This window comes from Thermobia domestica, chromosome 12 (assembly GCF_964235325.1).
Source record: "Thermobia domestica chromosome 12, izTheDome1.hap1.1, whole genome shotgun sequence".
In the NCBI taxonomy this organism is placed as follows: domain Eukaryota; kingdom Metazoa; phylum Arthropoda; class Insecta; order Zygentoma; family Lepismatidae; genus Thermobia; species Thermobia domestica.
The window spans coordinates 203,054,341-203,071,464 of NC_137465.1; the positions used below are offsets into that span (position 1 = coordinate 203,054,341).

The window sequence follows — 17,124 nt, forward strand, 5'->3', positions numbered from 1 at the left end:
CAGCAACGAGGCTATATAAGACGGGACCTACTGATTAACATGGAATCCGAACCACATAAACTCCCGCCGGGAATCGAACCCGGATCTCTCCCGCCGTTTGCAAATCAAATAAGTCGTAACCTTGTATTCAGAAAGATTATTTCTTTATAATTACTCATTGACAGTATGGAACACATTGTAATATCTCAAACTAATCACCTAATAATATTCCCCAGTCGATTTTTCTTCCATATTTCATGAAATGAAATGAAATTATTGAGTTTGACGTTCCACGATTATGCCGGCTAGGCTAAAGAGACGTAGATGATGAGAAATGAATGAAATGGTGGAATGGTTAAAGTGGGAGGAAACGAAAGAAAGAGACCCCAAGGAAACCCACACACACGTTGTTTGTCCACCACAAAGTTCACTTGGCGCGAGCTGGAGTCGAACCAGGGACCCTATGCACCAGAGGTGAACGTTCTACCACTGAGCCACCGCGGCCCTTCCATATTTCATGTGTGACACTTGAACTCTCATCGTCAGGGCAGACAAGCTGTAGTCCCTCTTCAAAATGTGATGTTCACATTATTTTTCTATGTGCTAACAGGGTAACTTATGAATATTGCGTAAAATCTGTCGATATTTATGATCATTTACCTTTCCCAATGTGTTATATATTGCTCTTTTTATTTTACTGTATACATGTATATATCCTGTAATGTTAGTGCACTAACTTATTTGTTATTGATGCCCTTTCTTATTAGAGTTTTAGGTTTTCCTTCCGATGAATTATGCTTAATCACAGCCTTATAATCGCACTTTAGCCTTTTTATCTCATCTCTATCATTAATAAATGATTGTTCATCTGTACCCAGACCATGAATTAGTTAAATTTCTGACGTTTATTAAAATTAAGTATATGCAAAGTAATTTTTTTTTTTTTTTTTATGATTTTATGATATTTGATGGAATTAGTGACTTTGGGGTAAATTAAATGGTACTTATACTATCGATTAATTAGAAATACTACTTTGTGTATGCTAAGCAAAATAATAATAATAAGTTTTACACAAATCCACTATAAGTGCGAATTCAATTATACAAAGAGAAAGAATACACGACTGAACCAAGATTCGAATCCGGGTCTCCAGGTTATCATTTCGGTGCGTTAGCCACTACGCTATCCAGTCATGTTCTGTCACTCTTGAACTAGATGCTCAAGTACTCAGACAGCGAAATGGGTAGCATTCTAGTTAACACTTAGGCAGGCTAATCTGGAGACCTAAATTCAAAACTGGTCCAGTCATTAATTTTTTCACTTTATATATATATATATATATATATATATATATATATATATATATATATATATATATATATATATATATATATATATATATATATATATATATATAATGTTGGTAGCATAAAATACAATAATTTCCATTTGCACAATTTCACTTAATAAATAATTCCGATGTGTGAGAAAATCTAGGGTGTATAGCTTTTTACGGACCTTGACAGAAAGTGAATTTTCAACTGAACGTGAAAATAAAACATGATGAGAATTATATAATTGGTAACTTACGATTTCTTTATTTTGATAGAGTTTACTGCTAAACAGTCCAGCCTACGCGAACGTGAGAATAACGGAGGCAGACACTTCATCGGTGGATCTCGGCCTTCTGTAAATGAAGAAACCAGTAATAAAATCGGAGAGTTCAGGACAGCAAGACAAGAACTGGTATGTTATATTGATATGACTGTTCAGGGAGTAAACTGGGTAGCGTCGTGGTTAATTTATCGGCACGGTACCCCGAAGATCCCAGGTTCGAGTCCTGGTTCAGTCATGCAATTTTTTACTCTTTGTGTATCAAAGAAACTGATATGATTACACAAACTGTTCCTTTTTTTAATTTAATAATTGTATTTTAAAATCTTACCTTTCAAATGACTGTCTTTCCTATATTATTGATCCACTAAGATTAGGTTAAAATTTAACTACCTAAGGATTAGCGAATATCGGAAAAAAATACAGAGTACAAGGATTTCTTCACGTTCTAAAAGAACAGTGTTTCTTACTGAAGCATCCAGTAGCATGCACTTCTTGTATATGTTTCTTGGTTTTACTTGTTTTTTCAGTGCCGATAAAGTTCGATAAAGTTCCGCTGTTAAGCAAATAATGAGATTAAAAAAAAAATGGCAGCGAAACAATCCTTAAATTTGCTTTTATGCTTCTCACTCCTGGGGCAGTGGTAGCTCAATGGTAGAGCGTTCACCTCTGATGCACGCGGTCCTTGGCTCGATTCCAGCTCACGCCAAGTCAGCTTTGTGGTGGCAAATACTGTGTGCGTGGATTTTCTCGGGGTTCTCCCGTTTCCCTCCCACTTTCTTCATTCCACCAGTTCATCCATCTCTCATCATCACGGTCTCCTCTAGCCTAACCGGCATAGCGTGGGACGTAAAACTTAAATATTTCAGTTAATTTTTTCCTCTCATTTCTTAAATTTAGTGACAAAAGGCAGAGAAGTTCAGTGTGTTTCAAAAATACTCTTCGCTACTTCATTGTAATATGGCGAGACTTCTGATGGATATAAGGAGGCAAAGTGAGTTTTGTGCGATATCAACTTAAAAGAATTTTTTAAAGTTCAGTCCAATTCGTACCGTGTTAGTTCATCAGATATCTATCAATTTACATGTTTACGCCAGGATTATTCGGTAACATCACATTAAAAGAAATATATTCTATTTTTTTAGTTTAACGTCCAGCGGTTAGCACTGAAGCTAAGTGAAATGAAGATGATGATGGTAATAAATGAAATGGTGAAATGAAGAAAATCAGAGGAAAGGCAAAACCACCAGAAAACCCACGCACACTGTGTTTGTCCAACATAAAGCTTGGGATCGACGCAAACTGGAATTGAGCCAGGGTTCGTACGCACCAGAAATGAGCGCTTTGTCACTGAGTCATCGCGGCCTCTATACCATATTTGGAGCATATGAAAATTAATCATGTATCAAACACGTTTCTCTACAAAGGAAAACCCATTTTGTATTTGGCTCTCTTTGGAGTGAAAAATGTGTCCTGTATTCATTAAAGGAATCTGAATTTAAAATCAGTGTATTCTTTCCAGAGATATTGTTCCAATACTAGGCTTTTTATGAGCAATGTCTGTGTACTTATAGACTGAAATTGGTGCTTTTTAAATCAAATTACTAAAAATAATGAGCGGAAACAGTAAGTTTTCTACGTGAACAGCCTGTTTAACGGGAGTTCTCTTTATAAAACTATGAACCCTTGCACTGAAGTGTAAAATGTGTTTTTCAAATGATTTAATCTTCATATGAGTAACATAACCTCGCATAGCATAAGTGGTAAAAACCGTCCAGGATAATTCTTAAGGATTAATCAGCGGAATTAATATTTCCACTCATCATTTTTAACATGTTTTATGGTACTATATTGATGTATAATGGTAACGTTTTTATTTTATTTTTTAATCTTTAGGACTTTCAAAACCAAAAGAAGTGGTCTAATAGAGGCGCCACTTCAGCGCCACCATCTCTCACAGGCCCAAAGAAGTCGTTAGGCACAAGACGAGGAGTCATGAATAAATTTGTTCCGCCCATAAAACCAGGGGAAGAGTATGTATTCACTAGACACTCTTCGTGCTTTTGAACATTATTCAGAACTTAATTTTTATCGCAAAATAATAGTATTCTTGGTATCAAGAGGAGTTGATCCTGGGTATTTACATTCTTTAAGCTCTATCCTGGTACTTTAAAACGCCAATGTATTGTCCATGGTTAGTAAGGAATTTGTTCTATCGACCTGTTTCTTGCACTCCCGAAGGAACTAGAAATCGTGGAGCAACACTTCCAAAAGTTTCTGTTACCTATAAGTTTTTTAAAGAAAATATTGTAGTTAAGTGATCACATTTGCCAAGTAAAAATATTAACTATAATGACTTCATAATGAAATTACTAAATGAACCGATAGGATGTATATTTAATAATTAAATACTAACCGTGGACTTCACTTAAGCACCCGATTTATTAATCAAAATTTTTTCAGTATTTGAAAGCAGTGAACGAAATTGAAAATATTCGCTTCAGTATTTTCTTTACAAATTTGGATGAAAAAAAAAGTCTTATTTTTCTAATCTCATATCCCTGTAGGCATCAAAATAACCTCAGCATTTTCTATTATCCTAATATCATCTCCTATCAGACTGATATCATCAGCAGAAGCCATAACGTGGTGAATACCATTCAGCTCTAGGCTCTGGCTGCTATCTTTTTCATTATAGTGTATTCTAGCACAAAATTGAATAATAATGGCAATATCATCTCCTGATTTCAGGCTATTCTCGATGTGAAAGCTCATGGACAAGTATTTCTCTACTCGGACTTTACTTGAGGTTTCATGTAAACATCATTAATAATTCAACTAGCTTTATTGGTATTCCAAATTCAGCAAGAAGTTTCTTCCCTAACCTTGTATTTAAGGGATGGTAAATATCCGACCGTTAGTTGATCGATTTCACCTAAATCAGCACTAATAATCTCCAATAATTTCATCTACGTATGGGGGTCTACGTATCTTGTTATCAGAATGTTTGAGAGAATTTTATAGGATGTTGACAGAAGGGAGATGCCTCAATAATTATTAGAATCAGTTTTGTCGCCTTTCTTGTGAATTGGGGCAGTAATTGATTGTTCCCACGTGCGGCAATTCCTTGTTCCGGATGAGGAGTATGAGTTTGTGCATCACATTTCGCAATTTCTGCCCTTCATCTAAAATTAACTCAGCAGGAATTTCATGCATGTATACGAGACCGGGTTCGATTCCCGGTGGGAACACTCGGTTGGAAAGATGTAACAGCTTTTTCAGGCCAGCCATCCTGATTGAGTTTTCTCCTGGGTTTTCCTCATTCACATCAGGCAAATGCCGGGATGGTACTTAATATAATGGTCCGAGGTTGCTTCCTTTCTTCCTCTCCAAATCCCCGGGCATTGTGACCGCCGAGGGACGTCATCCTTCGTATGTGTGGCGGGCTAGCATGACCATAGATGCCGAAAGCCCAGAAATCTAATTCCTAATCCTAATCTATGTATATGGGAGATTTGAATCCCTTTAAACTATAGCCCGACAAGAATGACTTGATCGTTGGACCAATTACAATTATAGCTAAAAATACCGTAATAAAGCATCACATAGAGAAAAGATGAAAGCAATAGCTAGAAAAATGAATTATTGTAGAATAAGTGTTGTAAATAGACGTTAATAGTGTTGCGTTAGTTTATACCTTCCTCCAATTTCAAAGTCTCATACATCAAGTCATTGCTGTCGAGCTATATTATTATTATTATTATTATTATTTGGTTAGTTTATGACAACATTGCACTTTCCTTTAAGTAATTTAGTGTTCACTGAAACTATATCCGATTTAAGAACAACACAGCACATAAGTGAAGCTTTATATAATTATATTTATTAATAAAAGTATTATATTATCTATTTATTTATTGTTATTAATGAATAAAATTACAATAAAGCCCAAAATTAATTTTGATTGAAACAAAAATGGACATATTTTGGTTATTGACATTGGGCGCATCCATTCTTGACAGGTCCGTAAAATTAAAGATGCATACACCGGTGTCACATAAATTCCTTATTAAGGATTTATTTATTTATTCATCTATTGTTGCTTTTGAATGTATAGAGAGGAGTGCGTAGGGAGGAGTGACCCTGAGGAAGTGGTTGATGAGAGACTGCGAGGCATTGACCCAAAGATGATAGAACTTATAAAGAACGAGATCATTGATAACGGTTCTCCAATCACGTGGGAGGACATCGCAGGTCTTGACTTTGCTAAAGCTACCATCCAGGTAAGGCAATCATCATCTCGCTTGAGAATAGGACTGAAATCGTAGTTTTAGTTCTCTGTTGTCTTCTATCATAATCTTTCAATGAAGGTATAAATATGAGACCAAAAGTGTAGCTGCAGCCGCAGTGGCTCAGAGGTAGAACGTTCAGTTCTGGTGTATGGGGTCCTTGGTTCGATCCTAGCTCGCGCCAAGTAAACTTGTGGTGGAGAAACACTGTGTGTGTGGGTTTTCTCTGGATTCTCCTGTTTTCTCCAACTTTCTTCATTCCACCAATTCCTTCATTTCTCATCATCACCGTCTCATTTAGTCTAGCCGGCATAAGCGTGGGACGTAAAACTTAAAAATTCCATTTCATTTTTAAAAGTGTAACTTTCGATTTCTGTTGTTTTCCACGTGTCTAAGTATTATGCCATTATTCCACAGTAATATCGTTTAATTAAATAATTAATATTTTTCTAACCAGAGTATGTATTTTCTTTATTAAATTAAATAAGTCGTAACAAGTTTCAATAACGTACCGTTATCTTCATCAGAGGTTAATTGGCATATTCATATTAATGAACATATATATGCCAATTAACCTCTGATGAAGATAAAGGTACGTTATTGAAACTGTTACGACGTATTTTAATTTAATAAAGAAAATACATACTCTGGTCAAAAAAAAATATTAAGTAATAATTCCAGAGTCAAAATGGATGAAGTAATATAGTCCCTTAAGCAATAAAGAACAGCACGTGTTCCTTTGAAATCGTACCTACAAAGAATGGGAATAAATGTCACTGCAACATTTTCATGGAATGAAGATGAAGAGAACAGATATCTTTGTGATAGAATGATAGGTGTCAAGGCCAAAGGAAGAGCCTTCGAGATCATAGTGGGACCCACGGAGCAGAAATCTAAAAGGCACGAGAGAAGAAAATGAACGGGGCCAAAATAAAAATACTCCGATAAATGTATGTGGTACCAGGTTGGATAAGGTCAGAAAGGAAAGAATAAGAAGCACCGTTAAAGTGGCTGAGATGTTGAAGAAAATACAAGAGAGAAGATTACAATGGTATAGTCATATTATGAGAAAAAATGATAATTATGTCGGGAAGATGGGGATAGAGAGAGAAGTTTGGCTTTACCTCAATGATTTACTAAGAGCCATTGTCGTTTGAAAATGCTTCGGATGCCATTATATTCATCAAGTGAGGATGCGATTCCGAAGAAAGTGTATAAAACTAGAATCAACTTCCATGGCATGAATTTATTTCAGTTTAAAGAATGTTTCCGCTTGACACGTGAGTAAGTAGAATTCGTATTGGAGCACATTGGAGAACATTAACAAAGTCACACTATAATAGCTATTGTTTAGCTTTGGTGGGCCAGTTTTTAACCGACCCTTTTTTTTTTTTTTTTGTGATATTCTATTCACATTCTGTTAGGTTAGGTTAATAACATTTAATTCAGACAGTATTGCTGAGAAAGCGTTAGCGAGTGAAGGTGGGTCAGAGCCCCGCAGCGAACGTTGTTTTCTGTCATCGTTAGTGTTAGCTCCCGATTACTAAACATTTACCCACTATAATTGTCAGATGCACACTTGGCAAATACACAAGGGGAAACACTCTCCAAGTCCATAGCACAGCACAAATGAACCAAAACTCAGACTGAGATACATTTATAGGCTATTCCTATTTTTAATTAACTGATTTGTATATATTTTACTTTATAACAATAATTGTCGCTAAGACTCAACTAAACTCATTTATTAGGTTTGTTGGAAGACACGATACCCACTACGGAAGTGTAAGGCATTACAGTACTTCATAGGAACAAATACCACTAACTTGTTAAATACTGGACGTAAAAGGACTCAGTCTAAATGAAATAGTAGGAACACGTTTACTTTACTGGAACACATGAATTAACTCAATAATTAAATACTACTTCGCACCAGAAACGTTAGTTATTTATTACACACGGATTTTAACGTAAGCATTTATGTCATGTTTGTCGTTTATAAAAAGTCTAATTATACTCTAAACTAAAATTCCTACTATACACTGTAATTTGTGACTCTATACCCTGTTCTTCACCTTTTAATTACATTCATATCTTTTTCTGTTCATGAGTGAAAAACTTTGCAAAGACTTGCAGAACATCAAATTGCAAAGTTCTTCAAATATAATGGTGGAACTCAAGAACTTTTTCTTTTGCAAAGTGAAAAGTGAAAAATGAAAAGTTGCAAAGTTGAATGGTGGAATAGGCCTCTGATATCATTATGCATCATTGTGAGTGACAATACGTTTCTGCCATTTCACAATTAACAACTTCGGAAGAAAATATTTCCTTAACATCAAGGTATGAAACTTCTTTCTGCACTATAACGGCTTTCCATGTAATGCATTCTCTACGTCTTTAATTAACATATTTAGACCAAACCTATCGCATTATTTTAGAAATGTAGCTGAAGAAGATAACGTGACAAAGGAGCCGAAGAAGCCTTGAAAGTGTTATTTCCAGGATGTAGTGTAAGAAATCTAGTTTGTTCTCATGTAAATATTAAACATTCATCCTCTAATCTCCAGAAATAAACATAGGTTTTGTGTTGAAATATTCCGGTAATGGATAAGCTAACCTTTCAAATTAACACATAAAAGCATAAATGCCTCGATTTCGTATTCTTTCATTTTTATAGGTAAAATATGAGCTTGATCAATTTTATAGATCTAATATTTCATCTACTGTTTATGTACTTTACCGAATGTATCCAGATAAGAATAAAAATCAAATAAGACAAGTATCATTTTTAGAAAAACTGAGCGACCGACTACAATGCGTGGCTTACAGGACATGGAAGACCGGAGTCAGTTTTCTGTTTGTTAACCTTTGCTCTACCATATGTTTATTATGCTTTCTAAAAAGTTACTTCTCTTGTGGTTTCCACTCACTCTTTGTATTTAAATTTCTGTTCCTGTTTCAGATGTAAATTTTCAACTTGCTTCTTGTGTAATCGCTTTAATTAAAATTGCTCCTCTTGTGTAATTTGCAGGAGATTGTAGTGTGGCCCTTGTTACGGCCTGACATCTTCACAGGGTTGAGAGGCCCTCCGAAAGGAATTCTGTTGTTTGGACCACCTGGAACAGGGAAGACGTTGATTGGTAAGTGCATATCAATTTCTTCCATTTACATTTGTGGGTTGTATTTTTTCTACTTGAATATTGTTGCAATGTACAGGTCAGGCATGCTTCGCCCTTCTTAAGTTACATTAATATTATTAAATTTTTCTGTGCTTGATTATTATTAAAGGGACACGGTGACTTGGTGGTAGAGCGCTCACCTTTGATGCGAGGGGCCTCTGGTTCGATTCGATTCCACGCCAAGTGAGTTTGTGGTGGATAACACTGTTCTTCCTTCCCTCCCGGGGCCGCGGTGGCTCAGTGGTAGAGCTTTCACCTTTGGTGCATGGGGCTCTGGTTCGATCTCGGCTCGCGCCAAGTGAACTTTGTGGTGGACAAACACCATGTGCGTGGGTTTTCTCGGGGTTCTCCCATTTCCTCCCACTATTTCATTCATTCTTCATCATCACCATCTCCTTTAGCCTAGCCGGTATATGCGTGGGACGTAATTTGAAAGATTTCATTTTTTTTCCTTTCCCTCCCACCTTCTCACTCTACTAATTTTTTGATAATCATTCTTTTTCATTAACCACGTGTCTCCTTTAGTCTAAAGACCGGAATCATGAGACGTTGAATTAATGAATTTATTTTTCAGTTTGATCATTATATACCGGGATCATTTTTTCAGCTGTCATCGTTGTAGTTCAATTATTTTAACTTTGTATATGTTTTCCAATGATATATAAAATTAAATTCTGTTTTTGTTTAGGGAAATGCATCGCTTCTCAGTCCCATTCAACATTTTTCAGCATCAGTGCATCATCTTTAACCTCCAAATGGGTTGGAGAAGGAGAAAAGATGGTGAGAGCTTTGTTCGCAGTAGCCAGGTAGGAATAACGAAACTGAAAAAATTACCTTTTGTTTTTCTCTTTGTCTTCCGTGAAATCCTTCTCCAGCCAGTGTCGTATTTTTTGAATGCAATTGCTCCTGTGTTTTGAGTGGTCAAGGCTGCCACATTCTTCGGAATGTTTCGGGATAAGTGGATTGAAGTTTGGTAAGTAATGGGAAAGACAAGCCTTAAAAACCAACCCACCTGGCGTAACAGCCCCTTATGGGCTTGAGCCGCTGCAACGCTAACTATATCCACTGACAGGCGTATCAAGAGCTAGACCTAGTGGTTGTCTTTTATTCACGCGACTCCCCAGTTTGCCTCATGATGCTGGGTGGATGCCGAAAATTGGGAAGCACCGGCCGGGAATCGAACCCTTTAGCACGTGCACCTGAGTCCAACACACTAACCTCTAGACAACGGTGTCCCTTAGACAAAGCTCTAAGCTTCAATAAATACGTTAATCACTGTTGGATTATAATTAAAAATCCTCTTCATACTTCTGCTATTCAAACAAAATATAAGACACTGGAAAAGATAGTTATTAATTTTGTAAGGATGTGTCTTTGTTCAGTATTACAAAGAAATAAGAAAGTTTTATGTCCTCTCTTCTTATTTGTTAAAACAAAACATAAGATAACGTATCACTTTGTGATAGTTCACTTTAAAACGAAAAAGAGAGAATCAAACAGAAAGACTATCAATCATATTTTACTTATAAACATGGCAAAATAAATTTGATTTTAAATTTTAAATTTGTTTTTACAGATAAATAATACGTTTACAAAACTTATGAGACTACGACGACAACAACAACTGTCCCAATGGGAGACCCCCAAAAAGTTTTATTTCACTCCGTCTCCATTAGGCTAAAGGGCATAACCATGGGACATTAAATTAAAACATTAAGTTTTAATTGTAACATAATCGTCACCATTGTTATTGTTATTGTTATTGCTATTATTGAGTTAAATAATGAATTGGTATAATTTTTACTTCATTTTAATATCCTACTATTGCAGTTTATACGAGGGCGAATCAAAAAGTAAGTTACACTTCCAAGTTATGGCGTTTATGAAACCACCTACAGATTGGCAACACGGCTATGACAACATACAATGTACTTTCACTTTTCCACATAGTCACCAAGAGACTGTAAACCTTTCTCGTAACGATCAACCAACTTTTCGATTCTGGATACATAGAAATCACCTCCAGCGCTATGTAACCACCTGGAAACACCTGTTTTCAACTCCTCATCCGTTCAGAATCGTCGTCCACCGAGATCCTTTTTCAGCTTACCGAACAAATGATAATCACATGGCGCTAAGTCCGAATTGTATGGAGTATGTTGCCATACGCCCCACTTGAATCATTGCAGCAGTTCGGATGTTTGCAGGCCGTGTGAGATGTTGTGTTATCGTGCAATAAAATCACACCGGCGCTCAATTTTCCCCGCCGCTTTCCTTTAATTGCCTTAACGCAACCAGTGCAACGTTTGACAATACGAAGCCGCGTTTATTGTCGTGCCTTGCGGCATAAATAAATTCCACCCTCAATGTCAAAGAACACTGTCGCCATGACCTTTCCTCCTAAAGGTTGGACCTTGGCCTTCTTTCGTGGTGGTAATGTGCACCCATTCCATCGATGTTCTCTCTGATTCGGGAATGAAGTGGTGGACCCACGTTTCATCCCTGTGATTCGCCGCAAAAACTCGTTGCCCTCCACAGGATACCGTTGCAAGTATACCAGTGACGATTGGAAACGTTGTCCCTTGTGAACATCGGTGAGCAGACGTGGGACCCATCTTTGATACAGTTTACGGAAGCCAAGGTGCTCGTGAACAATGGAGAAACACTGCCATACGAAATGTTGAGCAGGCAGGCAATTTCCTGCAGTGTTATGCGCCGATTCTCTCTAATAATCCATCAACATTTGCAACGGTGCTGGAAGTTGCAGGCCTGCCTTCGCGATATTAGTCCGTGAGATCCGTGAATCCGGCATCAAATTGCTTACACCACTTTACAATATTTGGGCGAGATATTGCACGCTCACCATATACATCAGTGATTTCACGTTGAATGCCCGTGCAATTAAGCCGTTTAGCCCGTAGAAATCTGATCTTTGCACGCACCTCCAATTTGGAGTGAACATCCAGTTGACGCGCCATTGAACCTAGCCTGTTCTGCACACACAACACAACGGGAGACTACACAAACCTTCCTCTCCGGTGTGTCAGCAGTTACTGTAGCTTGCCCCGTATTGGTCACAGTCACAACACACAGCATGCCCTCGTGGCGAGTTAGTGTAACGTACTTTAAGATATACATTTAAGATTTCCTCTAATATTTCTTTAACCGCCTTTGATATCTCTCATAGTTTTCAAGCTAGGCAGCCTCAAAGTTACAATTTTCTCGATTTCGGCATCTGGTAACTTTGAAACAAAACGTTTTTCGCCCTATGTTCATATGAACTTTTTTTTATTGTTTAGATGTGAGGATTTCACCAGTTGATTTTGGCCACATCATAAATGAACACCCTGTGTATATATATGCAGTGGCAGAAACTGTAGGACAAATTATAAAAGTTGTCACGGTTGGATTTTCAGAGCTGATGAATATTTTCTTTCCGTGAAAGTAATCTTATATAACTTTAAAAAATCCCAATCCTAGATAAAATTATGTTGTTAGACGTTATTCCTTGTATTTGAGATTATTACTTAATAAAAATTGGATTTATTTTTTGTATTTAGGTGCCACCAGCCTGCTGTAGTATTTATAGATGAAATTGATTCATTGTTAACGCAGAGAAGTGACACAGAACACGAGAGTTCTAGACGCATTAAGACGGAATTTCTAGTTCAATTAGTAAGTTACTTTTTATTATTTATTTATTTCATTATAAGAATTAATGATACGATATGGAGGTATGGTTGCTCAGTGGTGGAGGATTCACCTTTGGTGCGAGGAGTCTTTGGTTCAATCCCAGCCATGTGAGTTTGTGATGGACAACATCATGACTATGGTTTCCTCCCACACTTTTATTCCACCAATTCCTTCATGGTCCGTCTCCTTCAGCCTAAAGAGCATACCTATGGGACGTGAAAGTATAAATTCCATTTAATTTCAATGATTATAGATGAAAACATAGATGAACGAGAACTTGGCAGTCAAAACAAATTAAATAAAAAAAATCAGCTCTACAGAAAAAAAATTAAGTTTGTTGCTTGTATAAGTAATCAAAGAGATAGGCCAAATTATGATGTGTTTACTTATGTTTGAGTGTATTCAGAATGCCGAGATATTAAAGATATCTTTAGTGTATAGTTATTGTTTGGTACAAGACAATACCAAAGAACAAAAAGCTTATACTGTATTTAAGAAATTAAAAGGAGAACATTGGATGGGTATGGGCTGATAGAGACCGGTTAAATAAGTGGATTTTTTTCTAAATCTGCGGAGTCAGGAAAACTGTTGTTACTCACGAAAATTCAGGGAACGAATATAAGAATTCATTGTAACCCTTGCACTTCTACAAATGCCACATAGGCCTACATGGGTCTGTATGTGGCAACGAACGTGTTAATCTTTGAAACAAAATATGTTAATGTTTAATTTTAGCGTTTAAGTGAGATTCTGAAATATTCATTTCATTCTCTTGAAAGGCGTGTAATAAAAGAGCATTGTTGTATTTGATAGGATGGAGCAGCAACAGCAGACGATGAGAGGATCCTTGTGATTGGAGCAACAAATCGTCCGCAGGAGTTGGACGAGGCCGCCAGGAGACGTCTAGTGAAACGCCTCTACATTCCACTCCCAGAACATCAGGTCAGTAAAATGTTTTTATTGATTAATTTATGTGTTTACGTTTAATCCACGACAACTTAAACTTAAAGTTGTCGAGTAACTACACCATTTTGATCTTAAAAGCTATTCATTTATATGGGACGTATTTGTATTATCATTAGCTGATGAAGTACCCGGTGTTGCTCGGATAAAATACAAGAAGGTGTAGCTCTTTTACACAAAAGTTCATATGCCTGGTTTGATTCGTTGGAGCTGTTTTCAAGAAAATCGCGAAAAAATACGAAGTAGAAGTAGCACACCGCTAGCTAAATAGTCTACGGTCTCTTCTTTAGAGTTATCTACAAGTATACCAAGCCAATGGTGTTGTGTGTGTAGCAGAAATACCGTTCCACGGACGAAAAGAATAGGTTATGGGAAAATATTTTTGATATATTCAAACTCTCTCCCCTTCCCCTTAGAAACCGTATTTGAATGGAAATAAATGATAGAAACCCACTGCGATAAAAATTGAAAAATTCAATACAAACTCATTATTTGCTGAGCAAAACAATACATTTTTACGTTAAAAAATTAAATACTTGTGACAATTTCGTCCACTAAATCTTTGGCTTTATCTGTAGGAGATACTCTTGTATCTCATAGTCTCTGATGGAGCCAAAGAGTTAGTTGGTGAAACTGTCACAAGTATTTCATTTTAGTGTAAAAAATAAATTGTTTTGCTCAGTAAATAATAAGTTCGTATTTAATATGGAAAATTCAATAATGTAATTTTCCATTGTTCAAGCTTTGTTTTTAGTATACATAAATTTGATTTAAACTAGTCGCTGAGCGAAACAGTACGTTTATTGTAAAAAATTATTAACGTGTAACAGTTTCTCCAATTATCCACTTTGGCTTCATCAGACACCATGAACACACAGGTAATGACAGATTTAATAAGATACAGTGAAAGACTCCAGAAATCCTAATTATTACTCAAATTTACAATACCCAATTCCGTACACCACACATACACACACACACACACATAGAAAATAAATAAATAAAATAAAATAAAAACAGAAACAAAAGACATTATTCTCCTTGCTTCTGTATATTCATTCGAGTTCAGCGTACAAGTGCCTGTGTTGTCATCGTAATACTGGTATCCTCAGTCCGTGCGTTTAACACTTTCTGGTGCATAAATTGAAAGAAGGGCAATTGCATTTAATAAAATACAATTGAACCTTTTGAATAATTCAATTATTCACTCGTCGCAAATAAGTAATGTCTAGTGTAATTCTTAATATACTATATATACACATAAACATATACCTAATTCTATAGGTTCTGCTTCAGCTATTTCTAAGTCTATACATTCATATCAAAGATATTAAAACGTAACAACGGTGATCCCCTCTTAATAGCAATTTATTCAATAAAAATGAGTTTCTTTTGAAATGATTCTCTAAATGATTGTTTGAGAGGTACCAAATTGGGTACTCTTATCTCCAAATTTTCTAAAGTATCTTCTAAATTTTTGTTCTCTATTCTTTTATGTAAATTTCTCTAAATATAGGGGCTTATAGAAAAGAGGGAGATGAGCTCTCATTAGGGGCGCCCTCATTCCTCCTTAAGTTTTTAAAGGATTAACTCATTAAAATTAAAATCCTAGGCTAATCCTACTCAGTGTCCTCCTATAAGTGAAAGAAGCACTTTTAAAGGAAATCTATCTAAGCTTTACACAGAATAGGTTTGGTCAGATTAAAAGATAAAATATGAAACAACTAATTGTCAATTGTTGTGTTTTTATTGCAGGCCCGCAGGCAAATAATCCAGAGGCTGATGTCTTCTGAGAAGAACAGCCTATCGACTGAAGACGTAGAGGAGATCTGCTCCCTGACCGAAGGCTATTCAGGGGCTGACATGAGGAACCTCTGCAGAGAGGCTGCGCTTGGACCCATTCGCTCCATTGACTTCAGGGACATTCATCACATTTCGCCCGAACAGGTTTTTATCGTTTTACTCTACGTAATCTTATCCTCAAAGGTGTAATCTTTGTTGGCTTAGAACGAGAATGTACACTCATGTCCAAAATGATTGCCGCATATCTGTAACAGTCTTCTTGTAAGAATATAATTTGATAGTGATTTTGCAGGATACTTTTAAAACTGATACTATGTGTGTAATCGGGAAATGTATATTTGTGGTAAACTTCATAGGAAAAAGAATTATAAATACGAAAATTAGAATGAGTAAAAGAAAATGTTGCTAAATGGACAAGAAAGTTTTATTTTTGTTTTATTGTTCTTATTTACTGCTCTTTTGACATGAAATTTGCCACATACTTGTCTTTGCCGATTATATACATACTAACATTATAAGAAATACGGGGCGAATTCGTTATCAAATTATATTCCTACAACAACATATTTATAGACATGCGACAAGTCGCTCCGATTATATATATATATCAGTTCTACTTCTATACTTTTGCAAAACTGCCATCATTTCGTAATTTTTCTGACGATTATTTTCAATACTATCAGATTAACAGTGTCGCCAACACAGCATAAAGGTGTATTTTTTCACATACAAACACACACATGGTTTTCAACAGACAAAGATTTTAATATCGTTTACAGCAATTTTATACCTGAAGCCAGTCTGGAGATATGATAATTATTGGTAGAGTTCGCAACACCGCTTAAAAATGTAATTGCGAGAATTTGTAGTAGACTTTTTGAAACATCTTAAAAACCTTGGGGGGAGGTATGGAAAATTGACCTATTAGCCTTCTCCTCCTAGTACATGTGTAACCGACCGATTACCGGTTACATTTCTGTTTAAGTTGGTTCCCGTATTTTAATGTTTACCGGTGGTTTACGCAGTGTTAAAGTTGGTTATTGTATTGTAATACTGCGCCCTAATGTTTCTAAAGATTGTTTTTACGTTAATTTGTTTCGTTGCCAATGATGGTGCAAAGGGTGATTAGTCTTATATGAAAGATGCAAACACACCAATAATTTACCATTAAATTTCGAACTGTCTTTTCTGCAATTGCTCGCGTTACTGCACTAATTTCATTCATATGCTTGTATAGTAACATTTAATTTATACTTTACCTTATATAATTCTGTCAGTGGTTCACAGTTGTCATGCTGCCGATTATCAATTTGATGTGCATTTGTTATTTATTCTGATGTTCATTTGGTACTCCTTCTGGCTATCATCACGAGGGGGCACTCGAATCGCTGTTAAGTAATCGTTGTTGACCAAGATGGCGGACAAGCTTGTAGTTAGATCGACTTAGTGTCATGACAACCGCGTAAACGAAACCGGACAAATATAGGTGAGTTAAATTTTTTTATCATATTTAAAAATTATAGAATCCGGATATTAAGTACCATGTATAAATCAGTTTGTTTCGAAGGCTAAGTGTCGGTATTGACATGTAATGGTTATAAAT

The 17,124-nt window shown here is 36.1% G+C and overlaps 1 protein-coding gene across 1 annotated transcript in view; it reads left to right on the top strand.

Moving 5' to 3' along the window:
- Nucleotides 1-17,124, top strand: part of LOC145666942 (fidgetin-like protein 1) — a 57,999-nt gene that overhangs the window by 19,960 nt on the left and 20,915 nt on the right. Inside the window, exons 4-11 of the mRNA XM_081734561.1 lie at nt 1,590-1,726; nt 3,491-3,627; nt 5,712-5,877; nt 8,915-9,023; nt 9,751-9,868; nt 12,623-12,737; nt 13,569-13,697; nt 15,474-15,665. Coding sequence (XP_081590687.1) covers nt 1,590-1,726; nt 3,491-3,627; nt 5,712-5,877; nt 8,915-9,023; nt 9,751-9,868; nt 12,623-12,737; nt 13,569-13,697; nt 15,474-15,665 — 1,103 coding nt within the window. The remainder of the gene's footprint in view (nt 1-1,589; nt 1,727-3,490; nt 3,628-5,711; nt 5,878-8,914; nt 9,024-9,750; nt 9,869-12,622; nt 12,738-13,568; nt 13,698-15,473; nt 15,666-17,124) is intronic.